The sequence below is a fragment of the Hoplias malabaricus genome, chromosome 8 (assembly GCF_029633855.1).
Source record: "Hoplias malabaricus isolate fHopMal1 chromosome 8, fHopMal1.hap1, whole genome shotgun sequence".
NCBI classification, from domain to species: domain Eukaryota; kingdom Metazoa; phylum Chordata; class Actinopteri; order Characiformes; family Erythrinidae; genus Hoplias; species Hoplias malabaricus.
This window is the reverse complement of record NC_089807.1, coordinates 41453872-41479288: the sequence shown is the minus strand read 5'-3', so window position 1 is coordinate 41479288 and position 25417 is coordinate 41453872. Positions and strand designations below refer to the sequence as shown.

At 43.6% G+C, this 25417-nt stretch overlaps 1 protein-coding gene across 1 annotated transcript in view; it reads right to left on the bottom strand.

Moving 5' to 3' along the window:
* The window catches only part of vegfc (vascular endothelial growth factor c), a 58570-nt gene that overhangs the window by 528 nt on the left and 32625 nt on the right, over window positions 1-25417 (bottom strand). Inside the window, exons 4-7 of the mRNA XM_066678385.1 lie at window positions 25107-25246; window positions 12024-12127; window positions 2990-3308; window positions 1-832 (exon numbers count right to left, since the gene is read on the bottom strand). The exon at window positions 1-832 is cut by the window's left edge and continues 528 nt beyond it. Of these exons, the coding sequence (XP_066534482.1) occupies window positions 718-832; window positions 2990-3308; window positions 12024-12127; window positions 25107-25246 (678 nt within the window). The 3' untranslated portion in view covers window positions 1-717. The remainder of the gene's footprint in view (window positions 833-2989; window positions 3309-12023; window positions 12128-25106; window positions 25247-25417) is intronic.

The following is a 25417-nucleotide window of genomic DNA, read 5'->3' as shown; positions in this document are numbered from 1 at the left end:
TATGATCCTGCTGGTCCTCAAAAGGAATGTCCTTGAAACGGACATCTTGCAGGTCACAGAGGTCTGGCACACGTCATCGCCGCGGGTGTTTACAAGAAACGCTGGACGCAACTCCCTCTGTGTTTCTACGAGATGAACGGCGCTGTCGATAAGACGTCAGACAGCGTACCGTGTGTGATATGCACGTACAGTTCTAGCTCCAGGCCGTGGCCGAATGCACTGGAACCGATCTCTCGTTATCTGCGCTACTCTCGGTATGATAGACTAGCTCACGTAAATAAGTTAACAATATATAATACAACATTATATTTTATTTTTACGGGACTTTGCATGATACAAAAATATGGATCACAGTGTATTTCCTTTGCAAAGATTCGAAATCGCTATGAACAGAGAAGTTTCAAACACATTTAGTGGCAATAAATTATATAATCAATATCTGACAAATACTGAGTAAACAAATCATTTAAAAAGACGTAGAAAATTAAACGGCTCCAGCCTTTTAAAATCTCTCGTGGTGATCGAGTTCCAAGAAAGCTCGCTCCTCTCGTCCCGTCGGTGGGGTTACAATCACACGTCCTTTTATTTATTGCGAGTCCCCCGTTAACGCATCTCTACTCCAGCTGGGCTCTGTGACCAGCGAAAGGGAGTCAATTTAGCAGCAGGGACCCTGAGGGCCGCTCCGTTACGTCAGCGTCTCTGCTCTGTTAACAAGGTTTAATCCAGTCTCCTCCAGTACTTGGGGATGCAGTGACACACGTCCTCGCTGAAGAAAAAGCCCTCCTCACACCTCCGCCTCCGTGGGTCCACGTGACACGGCAGTCTGTAGCAACTGAGAGAGAGAGAGAGAGAGTTACATTGCTCAATTACAGCTGAGTCTCTGCATCTAAGATTATTATTTTAATTTTAATATAATTAATATTCTCAATGGTGCAGAAGGTAGTGTCTCAATCACAGCTCCAGGGACCTGGAGGTTGTGGGTTCGAGTCCCGCTCCAGGTGACTGTCTGTGAGGAGTGTGGTGTGTTCTCCCTGTGTCCGCGTGGGTTTCCTCCGGGTTACTATCTGTGAGGAGTGTGGTGTGTTCTCCCTGTGTCTGCGTGGGTTTCCTCCGGGTAACTGTCTGTGAGGAGTGTGGTGTGTTCTCTCTGTGTCTGCGTGGGTTTCCTCCGGGTGACTGTCTGTGAGGAGTGTGGTGTGTTCTCTCTGTGTCCGCGTGGGTTTCCTCCGGGTGACTGTCTGTGAGGAGTGTGGTGTGTTCTCCCTGTGTCTGCGTGGGTTTCCTCCGGGTGACTGTCTGTGAGAAGTGTGGTGTGTTCTCCCTGTGTCCGTGTGGGTTTCCTCCGGTTGCTCCGGTTTCCTCCCACAGTCCAAAAACACACGATTGTAAATGGATTGGTGACTCAAAAGTATCCGTGAGCGTGTGAGTGAATGTGTGAGTGTGTGTTGCCCTGTGAAGGACTGGTGGCCCCTGCAGGGTGTGTTCCTGCCTTGCGCCCAGTAATTCTAGGTAGGCTCCTGACCCGCCGCGACCCTGAACTGCATAAAGCTTATAGACAATGAATGAAAAAAAAAGGATGAATAATTTTTTTTTCATTTTAAAGCACAGATAAACAGCTTTTAAATCTCATTTTCTCAGGTGGTAACACTATTACACAGTACTGTAGACAGTTCCAGAACAGCCAGATTTCAATGGAGCAGTGTAAATACAAAAAAAAACAAAAAACTTTGTTGATGTTGAGCAGAATTAAGCTTGATTTCTATGTGGACAACTTAATGACATCACATCACATGGTACACAATGAATGTCAGCACTGTCAAACAAAAACACAGACAATGTGTTTCCATTCCTGCATGAGAGCCCTTGCTATGATATAACAGATCTGTCCAATCTGTTTGCACTGTTTGCAGATCTGTGAGTTCTCAGGTCCGCTAACGCCTCTCTTATCTGCCTCAAGAGTATTTCCATTTACCCTTGACACATTTTCCACAAGACGACAGCTCAGACAACAACAGAAGTGAAAAAGAAATCGACCCACTGTTGAACGCAGTCAAAAGACCAAGCTGAAATCTGTGTTTCAGTCGCTCGGGATCCGAGTGGCAGCGTGATGTTTGAAACCAGTCTCAGTCAGCATTCGGTCTCAAACCCACGGTGGTTAGCTATATTTAGCAGCCGGAGCAAACGGTGCTGAATAAGTCCAACCACAGCATCTTTTCTGGCTCCAACAGACGACTTTCGTTGCTTTGAAACTATTTTGTTTGACATTTGCTGGCCGTTGAGTTGTTGTTCGGAAAGATGTTGCCAAACAATTCGGTGCATTTCCTTCTTATCCCTCTGGGGCCGAAGAAATTCGACCATTCACGATGTTTCTATTAATATCTTAGCGATAGCACAGCGCAGAAATACAGTTCAAACACTCTGTGAATGTGCAGACACTGCTCTATCGATCACGTTATCACCACTGTACGTGATACTGTACATCCCGAGTTACCAGCCCATGAATAAGCCTGAGACACGCCTCCTCTGCCTCTCGTCGCATCTAACTGGTGGATTCGTTTGTGTTTAAGATTCTGATAAAACTATTCTAATCACCAAAACAATTCGTCCACACGAGTAAAGGGATGTTTTTCACAAGAGACCGATTATCTCTTCATAAGATGCTGTAGGTCACATGGGCCTCTCTTAACGAGAGAGGTGAGATTGTTCTGAACGTTTTGATATAAAACATGTGGGCGATATTTTATAATACAAGTACTTTAAATACGAATTTCAGAAAATTGCGAAAATGTCCTTAGACCCCAAAGGGTTAAAGACCTACTCCAGTGTAGATCCTGTTTGTAACCTCGTTAGCATGTGTGTGTGTGTGTATTGTTAATTCACTGAACTGACCCCAGGGTCATAACGAAATTCAGAATGCGTCCACTGCCTCCAGGGCCGTGTACGAAGAAAACTGTTTATGAGTCGGTGCCTCGCCGACTTTAACCCTTACCTGCACGTGGCCGCCTGGAACCTCCTTCCCCTGAGGAAGCACTTGTTGGGCGACTCTGTGCACTCACACGCACACTTGGTGCGGTTGAGCGGGTGAGTGCTGGGACACTCTCTGGTGCAGGCGCACTGGCAGGTGTCCTTGTTGAAGGTTTGATGGGGACCACAGGACGACGGCTGTGTTTTACAGGCGCACTGGCAGGTGTTCTTGTCCAGGTATCGCCTCGGCCCACAGCCGGCCGTCCTCACGTCCTTCCGGCACACGCACTGACACGTGTTCTCGTCCAGCTCTTTGTTCGGCCCGCACTCCTGATCGAAGGAATCTTGGAGGGGAGAAACAGAGAGAGAGAAAGATGTTGAGTTAACATTGGAGGAGATGATTTATTCTGAAGAGTTCATCTATTTTTAAGTTACGAAGGTTTCTGAAAATATTGGGTAATCTTCCAAAGCCCTGTTTGCATAACAATGTCCAGGACTTGTTTTTTGTCAGACATGACAAACTGGGTAAAAATGGCTGCCAAGACGTAGTGTCCTCTCATCCTCCAAACAGATGGTTGTCTTTTAAACTTGGAGATGGACCAAGAACGACAGCCATCTCCACGCAATCTCAAATCTATTTTGTAAACGTACATAAAACAGTGAAAGGACTTGGACGCAGAAGAACTGCACTTAAAATCACATTATAGTGGTGACACTTAAAAGACCTTGACTTCACCCTTCTGGTAATGGCCCGAATGTGTGAAGGCCAGACTAAACTGAGCATGCTCTGTTTCCTGAAACAAGGAGCCTGAATAAACTGTTACGCAAGTTTGTTTTCCACCTTGATCTCAGGATTGTGTGGTATCCATGGGCACAAACTATTTTCGTAGCGAGGTTTTAAATGATCTGAGGTTCTCGCAGGGACTGCCCAGTATTGTTGTAAATAATAGGCTCTACTGGGCTTTTATTTTGGCAGAGAACCATGTCGGTCTGGTTTGAGAGAGGAACCACTATTTAAACAGCCTGGCCCTTGTTTGCAAAAGGGCAAACGTCTCGGAGCGAATCTAATCCCGCTTGAGATATGTCATTACTTTTGGGATCGTAAACCGACGACAGTTTTGACTGTTACACCACATTCAGAGGGTCAGAAAAAGCGGACCATGTTTTTATGTGAACACTGTAGTTCAGTACTGTGTAAAAATCAGAGACCATACTTCATTCATTCATTCATTCATTCATTCATTGTCTGTAATTCTTACCCAGTTCAGGGTCGTGGTGGGTCTCTACATATTCACACACCATACTTCCAATTATTTCATTTTAAATTAAGTTGTTATTTATTTTGGGCGGCACGGTGGCGCAGCAGGTAGTGTCGCGGTCACAGGTTGTGGGTTCGATTCCCGCTCCGGGTGACTGTCTGTGAGGAGTGTGGTGTGTTCTCCCTGTGTCTGTGTTGGTTTCCTCCGGGTGACTGTCTGTAAGGAGTGTGGTGTGTTCTCCCTGTGTCTGCGTGGGTTTCCTCCGGGTGACTGTCTGTGAGGAGTGTGGTGTGTTCTCCCTGTGTCTGCGTGGGTTTCCTCCGGGTGACTGTCTGTGAGGAGTGTGGTGTGTTCTCTCTGTGTCTGCGTGGGTTTCCTCTGGGTGACTGTCTGTGAGGTGTGTGGTGTGTTCTCCCTGTGTCTGTGTGGGTTTCCTCCGGATGACTGTCTGTGAGGAGTGTGGTGTGTTCTCCCTGTGTCTGCGTTGGTTTCCTCCGGGTGACTGTCTGTGAGGAGTGTGGTGTGTTCTCCCTGTGTCTGCGTGGGTTTCCTCCGGGTGACTGTCTGTGAGGAGTGTGGTGTGTTCTCCCTGGGTCTGTGGGTTTCCTCCGGGTGACTGTCTGTGAGGAGTGCGGTGTGTTCTCTCTGTGTCTGCGTGGGTTTCCTCCAGGTGACTGTCTGTGAGGAGTGTGGTGTGTTCTCCCTGTGTCTGTGTGGGTTTCCTCCGGGTGACTGTCTGTGAGGAGTGCGGTGTGTTCTCTCTGTGTTCAGAGAGTTCACTATCTGTGATCAGCAGTTAAAGATAATGAATGAATGAATGAATGAATGAATAAAGCAGTGAGTTACAGGTGTTTTCTCCTAAAGCCTGTTACACTTCAAATGCCCATGACTGCTCAAAACTAACTCCCTGCAAACTTGATAATTCTCCCTCTTGAAAGGCTAAAGGAAAATTCAGATTAAAAGATTATCAACAATTTCAAACATATTTCTGCCTTATAACTATGTGAAATCAAATCTGCTACTATCTGACTATTGTGTCCATCCTTCCACCGTGAAATGACAACAATACGGGTCTGAAAAGACGAGAACGTGAAACAAACAAATAACAAAGAACACGTGAGACGTGGAGTAAAGTACTGTGATGAGAAACAGATTAGAGCAAATGTTTTATTGTGATTGTGAGGGGAAGAACATGTGACCAAATTTAATGACAGAACTGCAGCAGAGTGGAAAGTATTCCGACTGATTTCTCTTAAAAAGATTGGACGCTGTGACAAAGGCAAAGGGAGGGGGAGTGTGTTTAGCCGCTGAGCTATTGGTTTTCTGTTCATGTTCTGACTCTGAAAAAATTGATAGGTTAAAATGCTGAAGGCTGTTCTGACAGGACGTTAAACGCTGACTTTTACACAGCACTGTATTTAGCGTAACATAACACCAATACAGTCTCAGGCAAATAACAGCTCATTACAAACAACATCAAACAGCTCAGTTACGGGACCAGCTCCAAATCGCAGTTACACACATTACAATGGAGGCTGTATTAGAAGAAGGAGTTTTGTTATTTTAAATGGCTCTGAAAGAGAAACAGACTGGTGGGGCTTCACCACAGTTCACCTAAATACTGGGATTCGGAAGTGAAATTCATAACAGACTTTGATAAGTACAATCTTACACTATGTTTTTAATGATATGAGACACTTCATCCAAGTGCCACAAGTGCAACCCAGCAGCATATGGACCCACAGAAAGCAGCACATTTACAGACCCATGTTTAAGTCGTTACAGAACTATTGTCTGATTCTGTAGAAACAAAACATTCTATCTCCAATTATTTGATTTCCTTTGTAATAAAATTTAATTAAAAACTGCCCCTTATTTGTGAATATTTCAAAGCAAACGAACCAATAATGATCTTGTTACATTAAAATATGTAGCACATTTGGTAATTTTGCTCTTGGGCTCCCCCTACATTTGCAGAGTATAATTCAGTTTTACAGCACTGTCCTGAAATCAAAGTGGAGGGGTGGTATCCTACCAGTGGCAGATGCTGGTCTTTCAAGGAGGGGAAGCTCAATTTCGGCCTACAACATAAAATGTGTAGGTTTATTTATGCGTAAATTCTACCCTCCGTTCCTTTTCAAGAAAATGATCTGTGACCCTGTCGTACCAACAAGGCGTCTTTTCCAGGGACTTGACTAGTGTCCTCTCAATGGCCAGCAGAGCTAGGCTTAAACGGCCTTGGCCCATGTGAAGTGTGTCCGCCTGTGAGTGCTTTGTGACGGTGGAGGGGCTCAGCAGCACCCGCTGGACAGAAACTGCGATAGAAGTCAGAAAGAGTGATAGAAGGCAGTCTCCAAACACAAGCAGCTACAAAAAACCCACCAGAAACAGAAGCTCGATTTGTTGCTAGTCGTTTTTAACAAAGAAAATGCTGCTAAGAGGATTAAGAAAGTGTCCGGTTCAACTCAAAACAGAATGAAAATGTAATTCTCCCACGGATCTTTACACCAAAGGATCGCTGATTCGCTCATTTCGCTGTCAATCAAAAAGGGATTCAGCCTCAGACAGATCATCCAATCATCATGCAGAAGCTGAGCGTCCGATGGGCGGGACAAAGCCCAGCATTTATCCAATGACTCGTCTCGTTTCGCTGCACTTCGCTGCTTCGCTATTGAACTCTGTGCTCGGTTTCTGAAGCTGAATCTGAACAAAAGTTGAGCGCGTTGTAGTGCATATTTATTCAATGACATGTACACACAACAGAATATATTATATCACTTATTTTTTTACATTTTAGGGGAAGCTGAGCTTCCCTTGCAGTCTTAGAGCAATCGCCTCTGTATCCTACCCTCTTCCAAAAGTTATATAGTGCATTTCTGTAGTGCTGAGGCTGGAGTAGCATCAGATTTTTTTTAACCTCTCCTTTAAATGACCATTTCTGAGATTCAAATTTTTTTGTTTGTTTGTTTGTTTGTTTATTTATTTATTTATTTATTTCGGACTGTGATTCCAGATACATTCTTCTATAAGCAAATAAATTAAATGGTAAATATCAGGATAGAAACAGAGAGATAGAGATGTGATTAATGAATATGACCCAGGAAAAGCCCCCATGAACACTTCCTGCTCTCTCTCTCTCTCTCTCTCTCTCTCTCTCTCTCTCTCTCTCTCTCTCTCTCTGTCTGAGGTGTGTGTATCTCCACCATTGTACCCCCCTTTACCAGCTCAGTCTGAAGAGCTAAGGGAGTATCCACCATCATATTTACGAGTACACTCACATGGATACTGCAAAACCTCGACGATGATGGATGAGTGATACTGCTGTCCATTAGAACTTAGGATAAACTGACCTCACTGGGCGGGTAATGTACAGCCAGAGAGACCCGGCTATTGTATGGAGTATGTTTCAGTCTGTGTAGTGTCAGGCCTCTCACACAAAGAATGAGCCAGGAATATGATGCTATCGTATGAGTCTAATCACGGCGTCAAGGCCAAGATCTTGCTCCTGAGGCGACTGGGTTTTGATGAGGATTAATTTCACCCTCATGCTCAGGATGATTATAATGGAATGTTCTGTTGATAAAAGTAACTTTTCACTTTTGCTTAGTCATTAACTTGTGTAAATGCACAGTAGAACAGCAGTAAATGGTTAAATATTGTTTTTTTAATTTATGAATGTACAGCAAGTACCTTTGTTGATAATTAAACGTTATGAAACACAGTAAAACACAGTAAACGTTCATTAAAAGTTACAGTTGTAGTATACTGTCTTTACATTCATCATAAAACTTCTTAAATATTTATAATAATATAAATCATTCATTCATTCATTATCTGTAACCCTTATCCAGTTCAGGGTCATGGTGGGTCCAGAGCCTACCTGGAATCATTGGGCGCAAGTTGGGAATACACCCTGGAGGGGGCGCCAGTCCTTCACAGGGCGACACACACATTCACTCACACACTCACACCTACGGACACTTTTGAGTCGCCAATCCACCTACCAACGTGTGTTTTTGGACTGTGGGAGGACACCAGATCACCCGGAGGAAACCCACACAGACACAGGGAGAACACACCAACTCCTCACAGACAGTCACCCGGAGGAAACCCACGCAGACACAGGGAGAACACACCACACTCCTCACAGACAGTCACCAGGAGGAAACCCACGCAGACACAGGGAGAACACACCACACTCCTCAGAGACAGTCACCCGGAGCAGGAATCAAACCCACAACCTTCATGTCCCTGGAGCTGTGTGACTGTGACACTACCTGCTGCACCAACCCCCCCCCCCCCCCCCCGCCCCCATAATATAAATCAATAAAAATATAAATGAATTAATTATATAATATAATTATAAACTGTAGATATGTAGTGTACCATTTTCCAAACAACATCAATAAACGCAACGAATGACACAGAGAGGACGGCTTTCGGCTTGTCCAGTGTTACTCATTGACCTCTGACTCCGTTCTAACCAGGGGTTTACGTACCTCATGCGCTTGCATATGTATAAGATCTGACCTGTCAAAAGTGTTTAACATGAAGTGGAGAAATACATCTGCTTCTCTTAAATACCCCTCGATCGATACTGTAAACATGACCCGGGACAGAGGTCATGGACAGGGAGAGAGCAGCAGAAACTGGGAGAGAAATGGAGAGAGACATGTGGAAATGAAGCGAGAGAGTTGGACAAAAAGACACATACAGAGATGAGAGAGAGTGAGTGCTGACTCTGAGAGAGGTCTTTGGGTGATGTTGTTTTGCGGAGTGAGGAACAGGGTACGCAAAACCCAGGGCAGCAGCTGGAGTGTCTTGCCGTCACAATAGTGAGCCTTGTGTGGGTTTACTGCTGGGTTAGAGGGTTTGCTAAATATTATGCTTCCTAAAGCATCAGTCTGGATGGGCAGGAATTCGGCCTTTTAAGATATTATTTTAGGTCTGGTTTGTTGACCCAGACTACACACAGTCACGTCCCTCGGGCATTAGCTGACATGTTTGTGTTTTGTGGCCATGACTTTGAAACATACTGGAGCTCAGAGCTGAAGCCACATAGTACACTCACTTTGTGTGACATATTTTTATAAGACATATAAATTACTGCAGAAAATTCAGAGAGTCTACGTTTAATTTCAAGTCTAAAGGCCACTAGGCGTACGTTCGGTTTTAGGAACACTTTTAAAGGAACGTTTAAAGCCAAACGTTATAGTAATTAAAAGTTCCTATTACGATTGCGTTCCCATTATACGCCTCATTCATCAATTCCGATGTTTTTCTCAGATGGGATCTGCAGGGCTGATAGTGGAAAGAACTTTTTCCATGTCCGGGAGGTGGGGGCTATGTATGCGACACACATTTAACACATAACTTGTTGACCCCTGGGCCCAGATATAAACAGCCTGTGAATAACCCTGATCCTCATTATTGTCAAGCAGGGTCCAGGGGAAGGCACCCCTGGGAGAAAAGGACATCCAAAATCCATCTTAATAAGTTAGTTAAGTGGTGACCAATCGATAACGTCTGTGGACGTCCAAAATGTGTTTTATACGAGTAATTTATTTTGGGACCAATTAATAACGTCAATGGACGTCCAAAATACGTCTAATAATCGTCTTTTCAATGTCTGCGTTTGGACGTCTTTTCAACTTTCATTTTCAACCTTAAGAGAACGTTGATTAGACGGCAGTCATTACGTTATTTCAACGTTGAATCAACGGGTAAATGTTTACTGGGTAGGCTCGACATAGAAGAACAATCTGTTTGGCCAAAACCTAGCCTACTTCTATTGGCTATTGACTTCACATGATTAGGAAGAGAAACCAAAAAATTCCAGCCAGCGTTTACTGCTGCACAAGAGATCTGTGAAATCCCAAACATCTCCCTACACCCTACGTAGTGCACAGTACGGGTCACAAAGTAAAGGTTTAACCACTCAGGCAGTGCACTGTATTTCAGATTATAACGGTTTATATTCAGGTATATGCTTCACATCTGCTTGTCCCTCTAGTTTCCTGTTTGGGTGTAGTAGTTTTTGTTCTGTAATCTGTGAAGAGCACTTGTTTTGCGGCGCTGCTGGTGCTGGCTGAGCTGACAACATTAAGCACAAGCGTTAAGGCAGAAAAATGCATGGAATCCAATCTGACCATTCACATTCGCATGTCACATGTCGCACGCCCATAAATCATATATGTATCCGATCTGGGGTCATATATGAAACTGATTCAAATCTGATTTGACATGTTCACACAGTCCTGATTCACATGAAGGAACTTCATCCTGGTAATGTGAACCTGGAATGCCAAACTGGGACTCCTGGGATGCAACTGAACACATCAGAAGCAACTGAACACCCACTACATTAATGAAAGATTATCAGTGCTTTCAGAGTTGATGTGTTTACGCATGTGACTAATCTGGAAACTTTAATATGTTTATTTTTCAATGCGGGTGGCACAGTGGGGCAGCAGTTTAGTGTGTCGCGGTCACACAGCTCCAGGGGCCTGGAGGTTGTGGGTTCGATTCCTGCTCCGGGTGACTATCTGTGAGGAGTGTGGTGTGTTCTCCCTGTGTCTACGTGGGTTTCCTCCGAGTGACAGTCTGTGAGGAGTGTGGTGTGTTCTCCCTGTGTCTGTGTGGGTTTCCTCTGGGTGACTGTCTGTGAGGAGTGTGGTGTGTTCTCCCTGTGTCTGCGTGGGTTTCCTCCGAGTGACTGTCTGTGAGGAGTGTGGTGTGTTCTCCCTCTGTCTGCGTGGGTTTCCTCCGGGTGACTGTCTGTGAGGAGTGTGGTGTGTTCTCCGTGTCTACGTGGGTTTCCTCCAGGTGACAGTCTGTGAGGAGTGTGGTGTGTTCTCCCTGTGTCTACGTGGGTTTCCTCTGGGTGACAGTCTGTGAGGAGTGTGGTGTGTTCTCCCTGTGTCTACATGGGTTTCCTCCGGGTGACAGTCTGTGAGGAGTGTGGTGTGCTCTCCCTGTGTCTACGTGGGTTTCCTCCGGGTGACAGTCTGTGAGGAGTGTGGTGTGTTCTCCCTCTGTCTGCGTGGGTTTCCTCCGGGTGACTGTCTGTGAGGAGTGTGTTGTGTTCTCCCTGTGTCTGCGTGGGTTTCCTCCGGGTGACTGTCTGTGAGGAGTGTGGTGTGTTCTCCCTGTGTCTGCGTGGGTTTCCTCCGGGTGCTCCGGTTTCCTCCCACAGTCCAAAAACACACGTTGGTAGATGGATTGGCGACACAAAAGTGTCCGAGTGTGTGAGTGAATGTGTGTTTGTGTGTGTCTGTGTTGCCCTGTGAAGGACTAGCGCCCCCTCCAGGGTGTATTCCCGCCTTGTGCCCAATGATTCCAGGTAGGCTCTGGATCCACTGCGACCCTGAACTGAATTAGGGTTACAGATAATTAATTAATTAATTTTTTAATGCAAATTAATCATTTTACCAAACTGGGCCACTACTTCCTCCCATAATTCGCTCGTTGGAAAGAACCTAGTGGTTTAAGGCGCTGTAAACACAGCATAGCTACTGTTGACTTCAGAATGTAGATTATAATTTTTATGGTTTAAATCTCACACACAAACACACACACAAGTCATTGTCATTGTGATTAACACAAGTGAAATTGTATTTCCCTGAAACCACTAAAAATACATTGTTTTAATGAATAAATGAATGAATGAAAGTGCGGTTGTTTCATGCGCAAACAAAACAGATACAGAGCCTCTGACGGTGTGTGTGAAGTGTGGTGAAAGTAGCACACAGACACACGAATACACTCCGGTGGGTCATAAACATGTGTAGCAGCTCTTACCCGAGTGATGTTGGGGGAAGAGTGTGTCGGGCAGAGGCACACATCTGCATAAGCCATTGCTCCAGCTCTGGTTCTTCGGGCATGTTTTATTCGCCACATGACATCTGCAGAGGAAATGAGTGATTAACCATGAGACAGACGGTAGCAGGGAATAGAGAATAAAGGAAGAAAACCCCCAAAAATCCCCCCATGAAAATGAAGCTTTTCAGTTCCCTGTGCTTTCTTTCCATTCAGCGAGGGCCAGAGTTGAGTCCTTTGATGCTGGATTATCATCAGCTCTCTGGAGGCAAAGTTCAAGCTGTGAACCTGGTTTTAAAGCAGGTTAACCCGTCAGCCTAAGTCCTCTCCAAGATAAAGACAGCACAACAAAACATCCACTTCAAAAGAGTCCTCAGAGGACCTCATTTTTGCGAGTGAATAAACAAAAGCTGCTCAGATATTCCGATTAAAACTTCACACTCTTAGAACTCAAACTCTGGTTATTTGGCATCGGCGGTGCGTTTTTTTATGGCTTGTGAAAAATATAAAAACCCCCCTCTTTGCTACGTCCTCGCTGAAAGCAAAACATGTCGGTTTGGCCGGCCTCAGCAGGGTCTGTCAACAGTGGGCTCGGAGGAGCAGATTTAGTAGCAGAGGCAGAGGGAGTGATGCTATCACAGGCTCTCGCTGTCCCTCAGAACAACAACAACCCAGGCCGGAGCTGCCAAGTCACTTTCAGTCAGAGAGAAAGGCCTGTCTGACAGGGGAGGAGGAATTTCCCACAGGGAGATCACAGCAGCATCAGGAGAAGCCTTGTGTTCCTTGACCCCCTGCTGGGTTCATTTGCCAAATTAAAAAGCTGGCGATTTCATACAGAATTTAAACTATCCACGCTTCTGCACTTAACACTTACGTGGACCTGATGTTTGCTGACCACAGTGTTTCCTGTTGTATTTGCTAGCGTTTGTAGGTTATTTATGTTTTATTTATTTAGTAGATTTAAAGATATTTTTATTTCAATTCCAAAAAGTTCCATTGTTTCAGGCCTATGTTCAAATGTTGCTTCCTTAGTTTTACACCAAAGCTTAGAGGATCTTCAATAGCCACCCAAATCTGTACAGAGGCTACCTCCCAGAGACATCACTCAATCCACACAAACTGTGTTTGTTTATTTCTACATTATGATTTACAGTGAGCTGTAAAAATGAACATAACTTCACTGTGTAGTTGAATGCTGTGGTCAGCCATTCTCTCTCTATTTTATTTATTTATGTCATATTTTAAAATGGCTTCAGAGGGAAATTTCAAAGTCAACAGCCATTAACTGTTTAGTGCCCAAATGCCAAAGTGGAGTTTCAACTTCTAGAGTCTAGTGGTGTTTTTCCACTGTATGGTACCTACTCTAATCAACTTGTCTCTATTTGGCTTTTCCACTAGGCAAATTCCAACCGAGCTGAGTAGGGATTAAACCATCGTTGACTGCCAAAGGGGGATATGTCAATCATGACAAAATGCAGACATCCAGCACCAACTTTCCATCGGTAAAATCTCCAGCTGCAGCAGAGATCACGTTTGTTTTTATCCGACTCACGACGACAGCTCGTGAAATTACGCCGTGGTCTGAAGAGGTTCGAACGCTCCTTGGATCGGTGGCCGACGAAAGAATCCAGCGAGAGCTGGACGCTGCAACAAGGAAGGAACAAACTCTACTGATCTGTCTGAACTGATGATGGAGCTGTGTTCAGTCCCAAACAACAACAACACGCCAATACACCATGAGTAAACACCGCTTAACGTTACCACCACCGTTGTTGTGGTTTCCAAAGCCCACTGTTCCCCTTAGAGACGGGATTTTGAGACGTCACTAACTACATTCCTGGGGTTAGCTGTGGTAGTGGAAAATAACGAAAGGACCAGGGACCAAACAGAGAGTAGAGCTGAGTAGGGTCAAGCCGAATATGTCCCATGCAGTGGAAAAGTGGAACAAATTGGGTGTTCTGATTCCCATTCAACTCCATCAACTTGTTACATGTTACACAGAAGACATCAGAGTGTCTATGTATATGGATAAATCTATGAGAGACAAATGAGGGTATACCAATGTATAATCACTGTGAATATGTGCATGATGTGAAAGGTCTGAGAAACCATTATGATACAGTATGTTGTACCCATGTGATATTCCAATGCTGTAAGGTCACTGCACTGAACAGAAAAGTCTTTCATGAGCTGAATCAGGGGTGATTAGGGCAGGAAAACGAAAGGAAAACTCCAGCACTAGAGTTTACACTGAACCAGGTCAGAATGTTAAAACTTGAGTTACTGTCCTTTACATGTCCACGCCCTGGGCCCAGACCCAAAGTCTTATCTCTATCATCATCCATCCTTTCTGTGCTGTCCTCCAACTCCAACAGCCGGCAAACTACAGTACAGCAAGAGCAGCAGCTACCACCAAAAAAAACTTTACTCTGGCTTCTTCTCAAACAGAAGAAAACAAGAAGAAAAGACAGTGATTGCTCCTGTCTTCAGTGCGAGGCTGAGGTTTTAGCTCTTGTCTTCGGGCAGTGGAGTCAACATGAAGCATCAGTCGCTTCTGCTCAGAGCAAAGCTGTCTGACATCATGTCTGAGATCGCTTTGAATAGAGGAAGCTGCCTTATCCATTTGCATGGCGTGGAACCGACAGATGAGAACGTGGTTCTCAACATCTGGTAAGGATTGAAGTAAAGGCCACAAATTCTGCACAGCGCATTTATACGTTGCAAATACAGAAACAGTGCTGAGAGATTTCACCTGCAGCATGTCTTTACAGCATGGTTTTGTGAAAACAACAGTGTCACAACACAAAGACTGATCATTGAAGGACTGACTTATTTAATTTTTAACAAGGGCACAGCACGGGCACAAGTAGTTTTAATGACACACAGCCCCAGCTTTGCTTCGAGTCACTATCCGTGAGGAGTGTGGTGTGTTCTCTCGGTGTCTGTCTGGGTTTCTTCCAGGTGCTCTCGTTTCTTCTCAAAGTCCAAAAACACCCCTTGGGACTGCGACAAGGACACGGCGTACCATCATCATTCAGACAAGTAGAATTAAAAAATTAAAATGATTACAAATGGAGTCTGTATTTGGACTTGTACTATATGCAACACCCCCATGCCTCCAGGCTCTTCAGCACCTATTTTTCATTACCGTAATTTAATTATGAAGCTCAAATAGGTTTTGCTATCTTTGTCATTCCATTTTACAGCAGTGAACATTAAAAAAAATATCATTCGTCTACTACATTTCCTTACAGCAGCCGTAGAACCGCAAGTCTCCACCATCCCACTGAAATGTGCTCCGGGTATTCCACAGGCTGCTGTATAACACCAAGACTTCATTCGTCTCAGCCAATAAAAATGAGCAGAAAACACCAACACTTCTGTGGACCCCCAGTTAGACGGCAATGCTGTGATTTAATGGGAGTCCAAGGGGAGTCTCTGAGTGGAATTCAGAGAAAAGTACAGAGAGAAAGCTGAGGTGACAACTTTGCGGTAATGAATATTTAAGTATGTACGATTAATCATGGCGTTTGCTCGGGGAAGGGGGCTGCACACAAGGGGGATGGGAGCTAAAGTTTGAGCTATGAGTTCTTCTATAGGTAAAGACAGTGCTGACGTGCAAAACAAGCACTCGGATTTCTCTCATGAAACGAAAATTTATGGTAACTCTTCCTATGAAAACTATACTCTTATAAATGCACTGATATGGTCTTAGATTGCTTACATAATAACTGCTCGTGTACTTACACATGCGTTACCCTTCATAAGACATGGTGTAGTCAGATTTAAATATGTTTTAAGGGAATACTTAAGACACGAGGGAACTGTAGAATGGATTGTTCCATTCTGGTAACGTTATAAAAATGTAATTAATGTTATTATCAACAGATATATTGTATATTGTAATCTGGCGATGTAATTTCATACTCTCTTGTTTTATATAAAATGGTATGCAGGTAATAACAGGAATTATAAGTGGTTATCTATAAGTTATAAATGCGTTTATGAAGAATAATGAATTGAGGATTCATAAGAAATGTCAGTACATCAATTTAAAGCAATAGGAAAAGAGCACTTATTTTTTTCTGCTGTTTGGATACTAATAAACCTGATAAAATGGATCAGATATTAGTAAAACAATGAGAGCTGTCCACAGTCCAACTCCTACCCAATTTGTGACATCACAGACCAGCACAAACAGTGTGTTGTAGTTACTAATCCTGAGGTTTGTGACACTGGGACATATAGATAACACTCAGACCATAAGCCACTGGGGCTTCCACACAGAAGGCATTATGAGTCCTTGCTTTAATATCCATAATATCGGCAAAGATGGGAGCCATGAGAAGCTCCACCGAGAGCAAACAGGCTGATTGCTCCTTCCAGTAAAAAAAGAAAGAAGGAGAAATAATAAAGAAAAGGTGGAGCGTTTCCTGATGGAAGTGAGTGAACAGGATGGAGCATGGGTTACACTGCTTTGTTGGTACAACACTGAGTAGATGAATCGTCCTAGAAACAAAGTAAAAACATATTACTACATAATTACACAACTGCCTCACTCTACGGCTGAGTCTCGTGTGAATGAGAAAGGTTCACACCCTGAGGAGAACGGGGTCGGATGCAACGGCTCGAGTTACAGGTTCGATCTCATTAATCTCCCTCTGCTCTGGGGGCAAAGATCAGGGGCAGTTGGCATGACCCAGGGCAGAACGAGAGCCAGACTTCTAAAGAAAGGCTGTCTTCTTGTGTAACTTTCTCTTCTCTCTTCCGTCCTCTCCGTCCAGTCCCAAGCTCACACTCAGCACCTCCGTCAGTGGGTGATGTATGACCGGTGTGGAGCAGGCAGTCACGAGGCGTCACATTATAAAAGCTTTTGAAGAAATGATGAGTTTTACACAGGATTGAGGCCGGAGCTGCTGGAGTATGCTATTGGTTGATCATTATCGTGACATGTCTCCTGGCAACACTGAGGTCAATGAAGGTAGCAATATGCAAATGAGCCATTTCTGTGGGGTTTTATACATTTTTAAATTATTATTATTATTATTTTAATCTAAACCAACTAACTGTTTAGACTTTAAAGGGACAATAGGTTTTACCTGCATTTTACAGCTTCAGATTCATGGTGGTGCTCAGCTGACCTGTTATAGAAAGAATGGAGCCTCTGTCTATGCTATTCTGGGCTCAGCACTGCAGAAACTGAACTATGTAACTTTTGAAGGAGGGTAAGAAAATACCCACTTCCCCAATCCCCATCCTTTTTGATTTCTGGAGAGTGCTGTATGAGTGAATTGCTCACTGCAACAGATGGGAAAAAGACCAAATCTTACCTAGCGTTCCTTTAACCTCTTTAAATCATCATATTTTAATTTATAGCAAGTCATATCACAACTGCAGCCTTTACTAATATATCTGCAAAGATTTACTCAGTCGTTCTGAATCTAAGACACTTAAGAAATAAATAAATAAATAACAAACTAAATAAATGATAATGTTTCTAAATAGTTTGCCACTTTTTTACCATTTTTATTGGTATTTGCCACTTTAGCTTTGTTTATTGGCGATTTTATAATTTTAATAACTGTTCTGGCCAAAAAAATGAAATTACCAGAATTCCAAAGCAACCCTAGTAGCTATGGCAACAACAACAACATCAATAAGAACAGCAACGGCGCCCTGACATTGCTGTATTACACTGTGCAGTGCGTATCAAGTGCATTAAACCCATTTTTAAATAAAACCTGAACATGAATAAACATTTCAGCTCATCAGCCCAGAAAAACAGGCGTCACCGCTCAGCACCATGAAATAAAACAAATTTCCAGCGTCGCCACACAACGGTTCAGCTGTGGGCTACACGTGGGCGAAAATCTCAATGTGTTTCCAATTACCACACACTCAGTGGCTTAATAAGACAACACATTCCTACAAAGGTAGAAATATAAAGAAAAGAACTCACGACCGAGGCTATGCAAGGTGGCAGACTACACATCTGATGACGAACATGTGCGCTTACACCTTGCATAACCCGAAACAGATGAGTCCGTTTAAATGGCAAGGTGTCCCAAAGAAGATCTATAAGCCTGGATAATTTGGAGCGTATGTCTTTAACGCTGTTATGCCGCTGAGGACCCCCACAGCCCTGCGCAGAAGAAATCAGCGCTCGCATCTCTCCTGTGGCCGGATGGCTCTGTGCAGGCTCATATGGAAAATATTAAAGCTGTGTCTCGTTCCTCGCTACAGGCTCCTCAGGAGTTCTGCCCTTCGCCACCATTGTCTGATCCACATTTGCATGGCTGGGGGGTTGTATGCGTGTCCACTTTCCATATGCTAAATGTAAATGGCTCCCGAGGGGACGCTGTGCTTTCAGTGTGGAAATCCCTCAGCATTAATGACTACACACTACATCCAGCAAAAGTGTGCGTACACAAGTAAATCTCTTGCACAATGTGTATATATACAGCCCCTAAGATATTGATTATATATTTAAACGAATGCCTTCTCAGTGAGTGTGGGGCTGGTATAAAGACTAAAAGACTTGTCTAAAAGTTTGAAGAACAATGATTTGTTCGGATTCTCCTTAATTTGCATGAATTTGTTAAATCAACCGCACACGTTATTTAAAATCATTATTTATTCACCACTAAAACTAGGCACTGGATGATCACCTCAAATAATACAGACTCCACGAAGAGAGATTTGGACCCATTCACACACAGAGGATCACACTGGAGTAATGTGACTGGGTTTATTCTAATGAGGGGCGTTATTTGTTGTTTGTTTTAGTTTTTTAGCAAATAAACACTTACTGCTCAGATAAATAGCTTTTAAATCTCTAACTCTCCGGTGCCTAACACTTTGGCACAGTGCTAATATATCAATATCATGTTATATACAGAGGGTTTTGAGCCAATTCAAGCAGTGAATAAAAACTTAGAGACAAGTTATGACTTCAGTCAAGTACAAACAACACGGTTCCAACATAAAATACGCAGAGCTTATGAACGTAAACAAACCAGAGAGAACAGCACTTCCCCAAAATCAGCTCCTGCCTTTAAGTACGTATGTAATTTATTACTAAGTAAACTCTCATTTTGAAAGCAACAAACATCAATAATTTGAGAAACAGAGGGCCTCTGGAATACTCTACCACAGCCTAGCCTTGTATTAATGCTGGCTGTTAACAAAATGGCTCCCAAATCCCTCCTGAAGTATTGTGCTATAAAGTGAAGGAGTGTATAGTTTGTAGTGAGCTATAAATTAGAAGCACACTCTGGAGGATCCTAGTGCCGTCAACATCATGCTCTCATTTGAATTTACAATCCAGAGACTCAGAGAAAAATGGGCGACAAACTCAACAGTGCCCTAGAACGCAAATAGGGGGTCATTTCCAAGACAGACTTTGTGTAATTATTTATTAATTCAATATCAAAAAGAATAAAAAGTTAAATGTGCATAATATTTAATATGATGTAGAACACTGTTAAAACAGAGGGTTCTCTCTAGTTGTCTATCGAAGTTATAGGTCGACTGTCTTTGATTCCACCCCAAAGAGGTTAAAAACCTGTTTTCAGATGAATCTCATCATCAGATGTCATTTTAGGTGAGCGCTAGAGGCTACTAGGAGCTCCCACCAAGCCTGCTAACTGTTTACACTGATACACAGAGATGCTATTTTCCTAAGGTAGTGACTCACTGCCTCTCAGTCCAAAGAATGCAAGTGAGAGAGAGAGAGAGAGAGAGACAGCAAGAGTGAAAGTGCCAGAACCCCTGCCAGCTCCCCATAATTGCTCCCAGTCCTCTCTCATTGCATTGCACAAGCCCCTGATAACACCCCAGCACTTTGATGTGTGACATTACGACGTATCGGCGCACGCAGGGGTCTCAGAGCTCCAGCTTACACACCCCATTTCTCCTTCGGCTGATAAGCGTTCTGTTGACCTAAAACTTTCACGTGAAGGCCTCGCTGGCACCTCACAGGGCAGAGGAGGCTGAGAAGAGTGGACCACCCTCAGCTTCAGCTAATAACAGGGCACGGTGCCCCAGACATTAGCTGATGGCACAGGCCAAAACAGAACCCTTTCCAGTAGGTAAGATAGGAATCAGAAAATGTGCAAACATGACCTGGGTTCCAATAACAAAGTATTGTTTTTAAAGCAACAAATAAACAGGAAAACTGAAACAGACATGTGTTGGTGAGATTTTCCAGGCCTCCTTCTCAGAGACAGTGATCTGGCCTTGCCCCTGGGCCAAGAGCAGTGAAGCAGTAGAGGAGAGCATTATAAAAATACAAGCTACACACACCATACACTAACAAAGAACAATATCGTACAATAGAATTGCACCAAACAGAGTCATATCCTCTTACTCTCTGTGTATGAGAGAGGAAAATCCCTGTCAGAAATATATATTTTAGATGGCCATCCAGACCCATCCCCCATGACCTAGGAGGGGTGAGTGCTGCTTCAATGTTTTGGGTCTTCAAGGTGGTCATATTAAAATTATGTGAGGCGGGGGTGGGAGGGTAATTTACTGCGTCAGAGTAGAAAAAAAGAATATTAAATATGTTGAAGAAACAATTTCAACATTCCCTTGAGCCAACACTGTTCCACTGGTCACACACTGGTCAGCTCTGCTTTAAAGATGACCTACGTTATAATCATCACATTTATTAATGAAATACTGGAATGCTGTGGAAGCACCGTTAATGCTGAATGATAGATACAGGTTATGGAACCATTTAATGTCATCAAGACAACGTCTTTTTCTAGGAAAGCCTTTCTTATTTCAGTAAGACAAGGCTAATCCACATCCCATATGTGTTACAGAAGCATGGCTCCTTAGCAAAAGAGTTCAGGTGCTAAAAAAATCCACACCAGCCACCAGCTGTAAACAACTGGTGCATTATAAAATATAAGAATAACTATAAAAAAGACCCTGAGTGGCTGAGTAACTATAATCTTATAACAAGAAAAAAATGGAAAAACAGTTCACTTTCAAAACTACAGCAATTGGTCTCTTCAGTTCCCAAATGCTTACAGAGTGATGCTCAAAGACAAAACAGCAGTAAACATGACCCTGTCCCAGCATTTTTATAATTAGCTGGTGGCGTCAAATGCAAAATAACAGTGTTTCTATATTTTAAATATTGTCTTGGTACTATTTTCAATTAAATATAATATTTAAAACATTTGCTCCTCACTGTATTCTGCTTTTATTTTATTTAAACGCTGTATATATCACAAATGCAGTATTTGGTTTTCATTGTGAAGCTCAACAGACAAACTGCAGCATATATACATATCCCTCTGTCCCCAATGGTGTGAAGGTATGAGAGGAATGAGGGAAGAGAAGGATGTGTGTGTCCAGCAAAGCAAAACAACACATAACACACTTCCACACAGCTCAGCACTCACCCCTCAGTCACATCTGCTTCTTCTTAAGCATAGCGTGGATACGGGAGAACCTCGCTGAGGGACCATGCTTCTTCTCTTCTCTCTCACTCTTTTTTCCTGTGCTGCTTTTTCAGCCTCTCTTTTGCTCTCTCCCTTTCACTCACTCTCTTTCTGACAAGGAATATTAGAGGGAGCAATATAGGAAGCTCAGAATATAGAGCATTAAATCTGCAGGACTGGGATTTAATTAAATCTGTGTCCACCGTTGAGGCGGGCCTGCGGTTGGCTGAGAGTGATGGAGTCCTCAATCGAGGCCATTCATTGCCAGTATCATTTGAAGGAATTTTTTTTTTCATGCTCTCGTGTAACTTGGAACGTCATCTTGTTTGTGCTCATGTCTTGCATAAGGCACTTAATCAAAATGAAAAATGGCGACTGTCTTAATCAGGGCCTGAGTTGGTTAACGTACTGAAGAGTCGCTGTAGGAACTCGCTCTGGAATGGTTTACAGCTTCTGGAAGCTCTTCAGTCAGCCCCCGCTTCATCAGCGACAACTTACACGCTGCAATCAGAAAGGCGTACCTCAGAGCTCAATGCTACAGCCCCTAATGCTGATGTGGTGGGAAAAAAAGGCCACTGTAAACACGGTTATTTGGTGACTGTCTGAGCTGGAGATAGAAACCATTATCCACCATCTCCAAGTCGCTTCAGTGCTGCTGTGAGAAGGAAAAAGCTGGCTCCTCTCATACCATGTGGGATCGATCGGGTCTCTTCCCTCCAAAAGGCATGGAGTGTTTCTCCAACAGCATGAAAGACTCAAAAGCAGATTTCTTTCCTCTGTGTTGGAGTCATTTCTGCGCTCGCCGACATGTAATGAGCAAACTATAAGGCAAGTATTCAACACTTATTGTAGACGCAAGACGATAAACATTCAGAAACCGCTTGCCGAGGAACAGCACGTTGATGAGGAAAGGAGGAGGCTTGGGATATAAAACAGAGCATTATTGTTTCTCAGTCTAGTTCACACACGACGTGTGTATTGTCTTAATGCATTACCGTGACCCCGTTTGCCGAGAGAGAGATGTGTTAGACCAGATGCTCTGCCTTGTTTGTGTTTTCTTGGAAAACTACGAAGCAAGCTTTTCCATTTACACACCAGGGAAGAGCATTGAAAGTGACACTTGTGATTCTGGTATTTCAAGAATGTGTGTATGCATGAGGTCCCGAGGATAACTATCTGGGCCCAATGTACTGAGAGTTTTGAGACACAAAACCAACATATTCTGTTATATTTATGTACAAAACTGGTGCAGAAACCTAAAGGTTCAGTTCAAAATGTGCTTCTCTTGCTTCTGATTAAATATTACACACACTTTTCACACCTATAGTTTGTTTGCTCTGGTCAGATTCAATTGCTCAGACTTTGAGCGTTTAGTTTAGTTTGTTTTCACACAGTGACAAATCAAATGGTACCAAAATGCGTCACTGCAAACCATGTGAGAATGTTCTCTTCACTTATTGGTCAGTATTTCTGTCTGCAGTGCATGTGGCATTCATAATAATTTACAGTGGACCTCTCCCTCTCCTTTCCATAACAGCTTCTCTTCACTGCAAAATATTACAGCATCTCAACAGACCTACTTCAGGACTCTGCAACACTATATCATGTAGATATGCCTTATCTGGCTGAGGCAGACAGCAAACAGACACTGCAGAACCTCTGTAAGCTCCCTAATAGCTCCAGATAATACACGGTTATAGATTTATTGTGTTTCTGTGAATGCAGTACTTACTGACTCTAGGTTTTTATTTATTCATTTATCTACTGTTATAAAATAAAACAGTAACTAAAGCTTCTATATTAAATAGAGTCAATGTACAATAACACAACTCTCAACTGGGTTAAATTAAAAGAAAACAAAATAATAATAATAATAATCCTAATTTTGGCTAGTGACATCAGAACTAGGACGGCATGGTGGCGCAGCAAGTAGGTGTCGCAGTAACACAGCTCCAGGGACCTGGATGTTGTGAGTTCAAGTCACATTCCAGGTGACTGTTCAGGTTGCCAATCAACCTACCAATGTGTTTTTGGAGTGTGGGAGGAAACCCACGCAGACACAGGGAGAACACACCAAACTCCTCACAGACAGTCACCCGGAGGAAACCCACGCTGACACAGGGAGAACACACCACACTCCTCACAGACAGTCACCCGGAGGAAACCCACGCTGACACAGGGAGAACACACCAAACTCCTCACAGACAGTCACCCGGAGGAAACCCATGCAGACACAGAGAGAACACACCACACACCAAACTCCTCACAGACAGTCACCCGGAGGAAACCCACGCAGACACAGGGAGAACACACCGCAGTCGTCACAGACAGTCACCCGGGGGACACCCACGCAGACACAGGGAGAACATACCAAACTCCTCACAGACAATCACTCGGAGGACACCAGGAGAAAACAATACACTCCTCACAGACAGTCACCCGGAGCGGGACTCGAACCCACAACCTCCAGGCCCCTGGAGCTGTGTGACTGCGACACCTACCTGCTACGCCACCATGCCGCCCTAACGCTTGTTTTAGAAATCATAATCATTTTGTATTGTGTAGGCCTAGTCTAGTCCTGGAGGGCAACAGCTCAGTTTTCCCTGCTCTAATCAGGCTGCGTCATCTCCTCTGAAGTTTATCCAGATAAAGTAGGTGTGTGTGCGCAGAACAGACTAGATACAGCACTCCAGTTCTCTGGGGTCTGATATTTAGAAAGCTATTGCAAGGCTGTAGAACATCGATACACTACATACTCTGAGCTAAAAGTGCAACTAAACCGAAGTTCACACAATTATTTGTGTAAAATCATGTTCTCCAATTAATCTGTCATCTGTCAGGACATGAGTCATTTAGTTTTTCTGGGAGTGAATATGGACAGCCATTCCTAATATGAATTAATGTGAACCTGGGACAAAATTAGATAGGTATCTGAACACTGAAAAATGAGGCAAGCATTTAATACCCAATAAACCCTAAATCATTTTGTCAAAAGCTATAATTCATCATTCAGGAGAGAGTCATTTAACACTGTAATAACTCTCTTCCAGTTCATTAAGTCTGAGGTCTGTATGGTAACTTCATTCTGACACCCCACAGGGGCTTCTCTCTTAAGTCAGTTCCAGGAGTAACACATGAGCAGGAAGCTCTCTGGTGACTCGGACAATGGGTGGCCACACCAGTCCAACCAGTCTGTAAATCCATTGTGTATGGGCTACTGTGCATCATCGAGCTCTTCTGCATCCAAAATACACACAGCTCACAGAGTCCTAGGAGAGCTTGACGAGCCAAAGCACACTTGACAAGTTTAGAGTAAATACATTGAGCCTTGCTGTGAAATCTGATCTTATACAGACGTCACCCTGCAGCACATCCCCTCCAAAGCCGGCAGCCACATTCATCCTCCTCCACTCTCAACACTTACTCACTGAGCAAAACACCAAAACAGTTCCAGGGATTAGCTTAGTATTTTTTATCAAACAATTTCTCCTCATTGCGTCCAAGAGCGTAGGATATTATTATTATTGTTATTCTGGGGTATCAAAAAGGTGATAGTGGTATAGTACGGTTAAGAAAGAGTAGAAGGTAACAGAGGAGAGTTGTATCTTACTCTGGCAGGGCTCTTCGGATGATGGAATGCCGTTGTCTGTACACATCCAGTTTGGACAAGCAGCTGCAGGAGGTGTGGTTGGCGAAGCTGATAGTGACCGGTTTCGGTGGCTGTTTCACGGGTACTGTGATCTCGAACAACTAGAATAGAAAAAGGAAGAATGTCAAATCTAATTGTGGATTTGTGATTAATCAGTGAATCCTAGGCAAATGAAAATGAACCTAAAGCAGGCGCCATCTGCTGTCTTGGGCTGTTTTCATGTATTTACTCTGGAGGTATTCCAGATAAACTCCAGAGCATCAGGTCCAGAG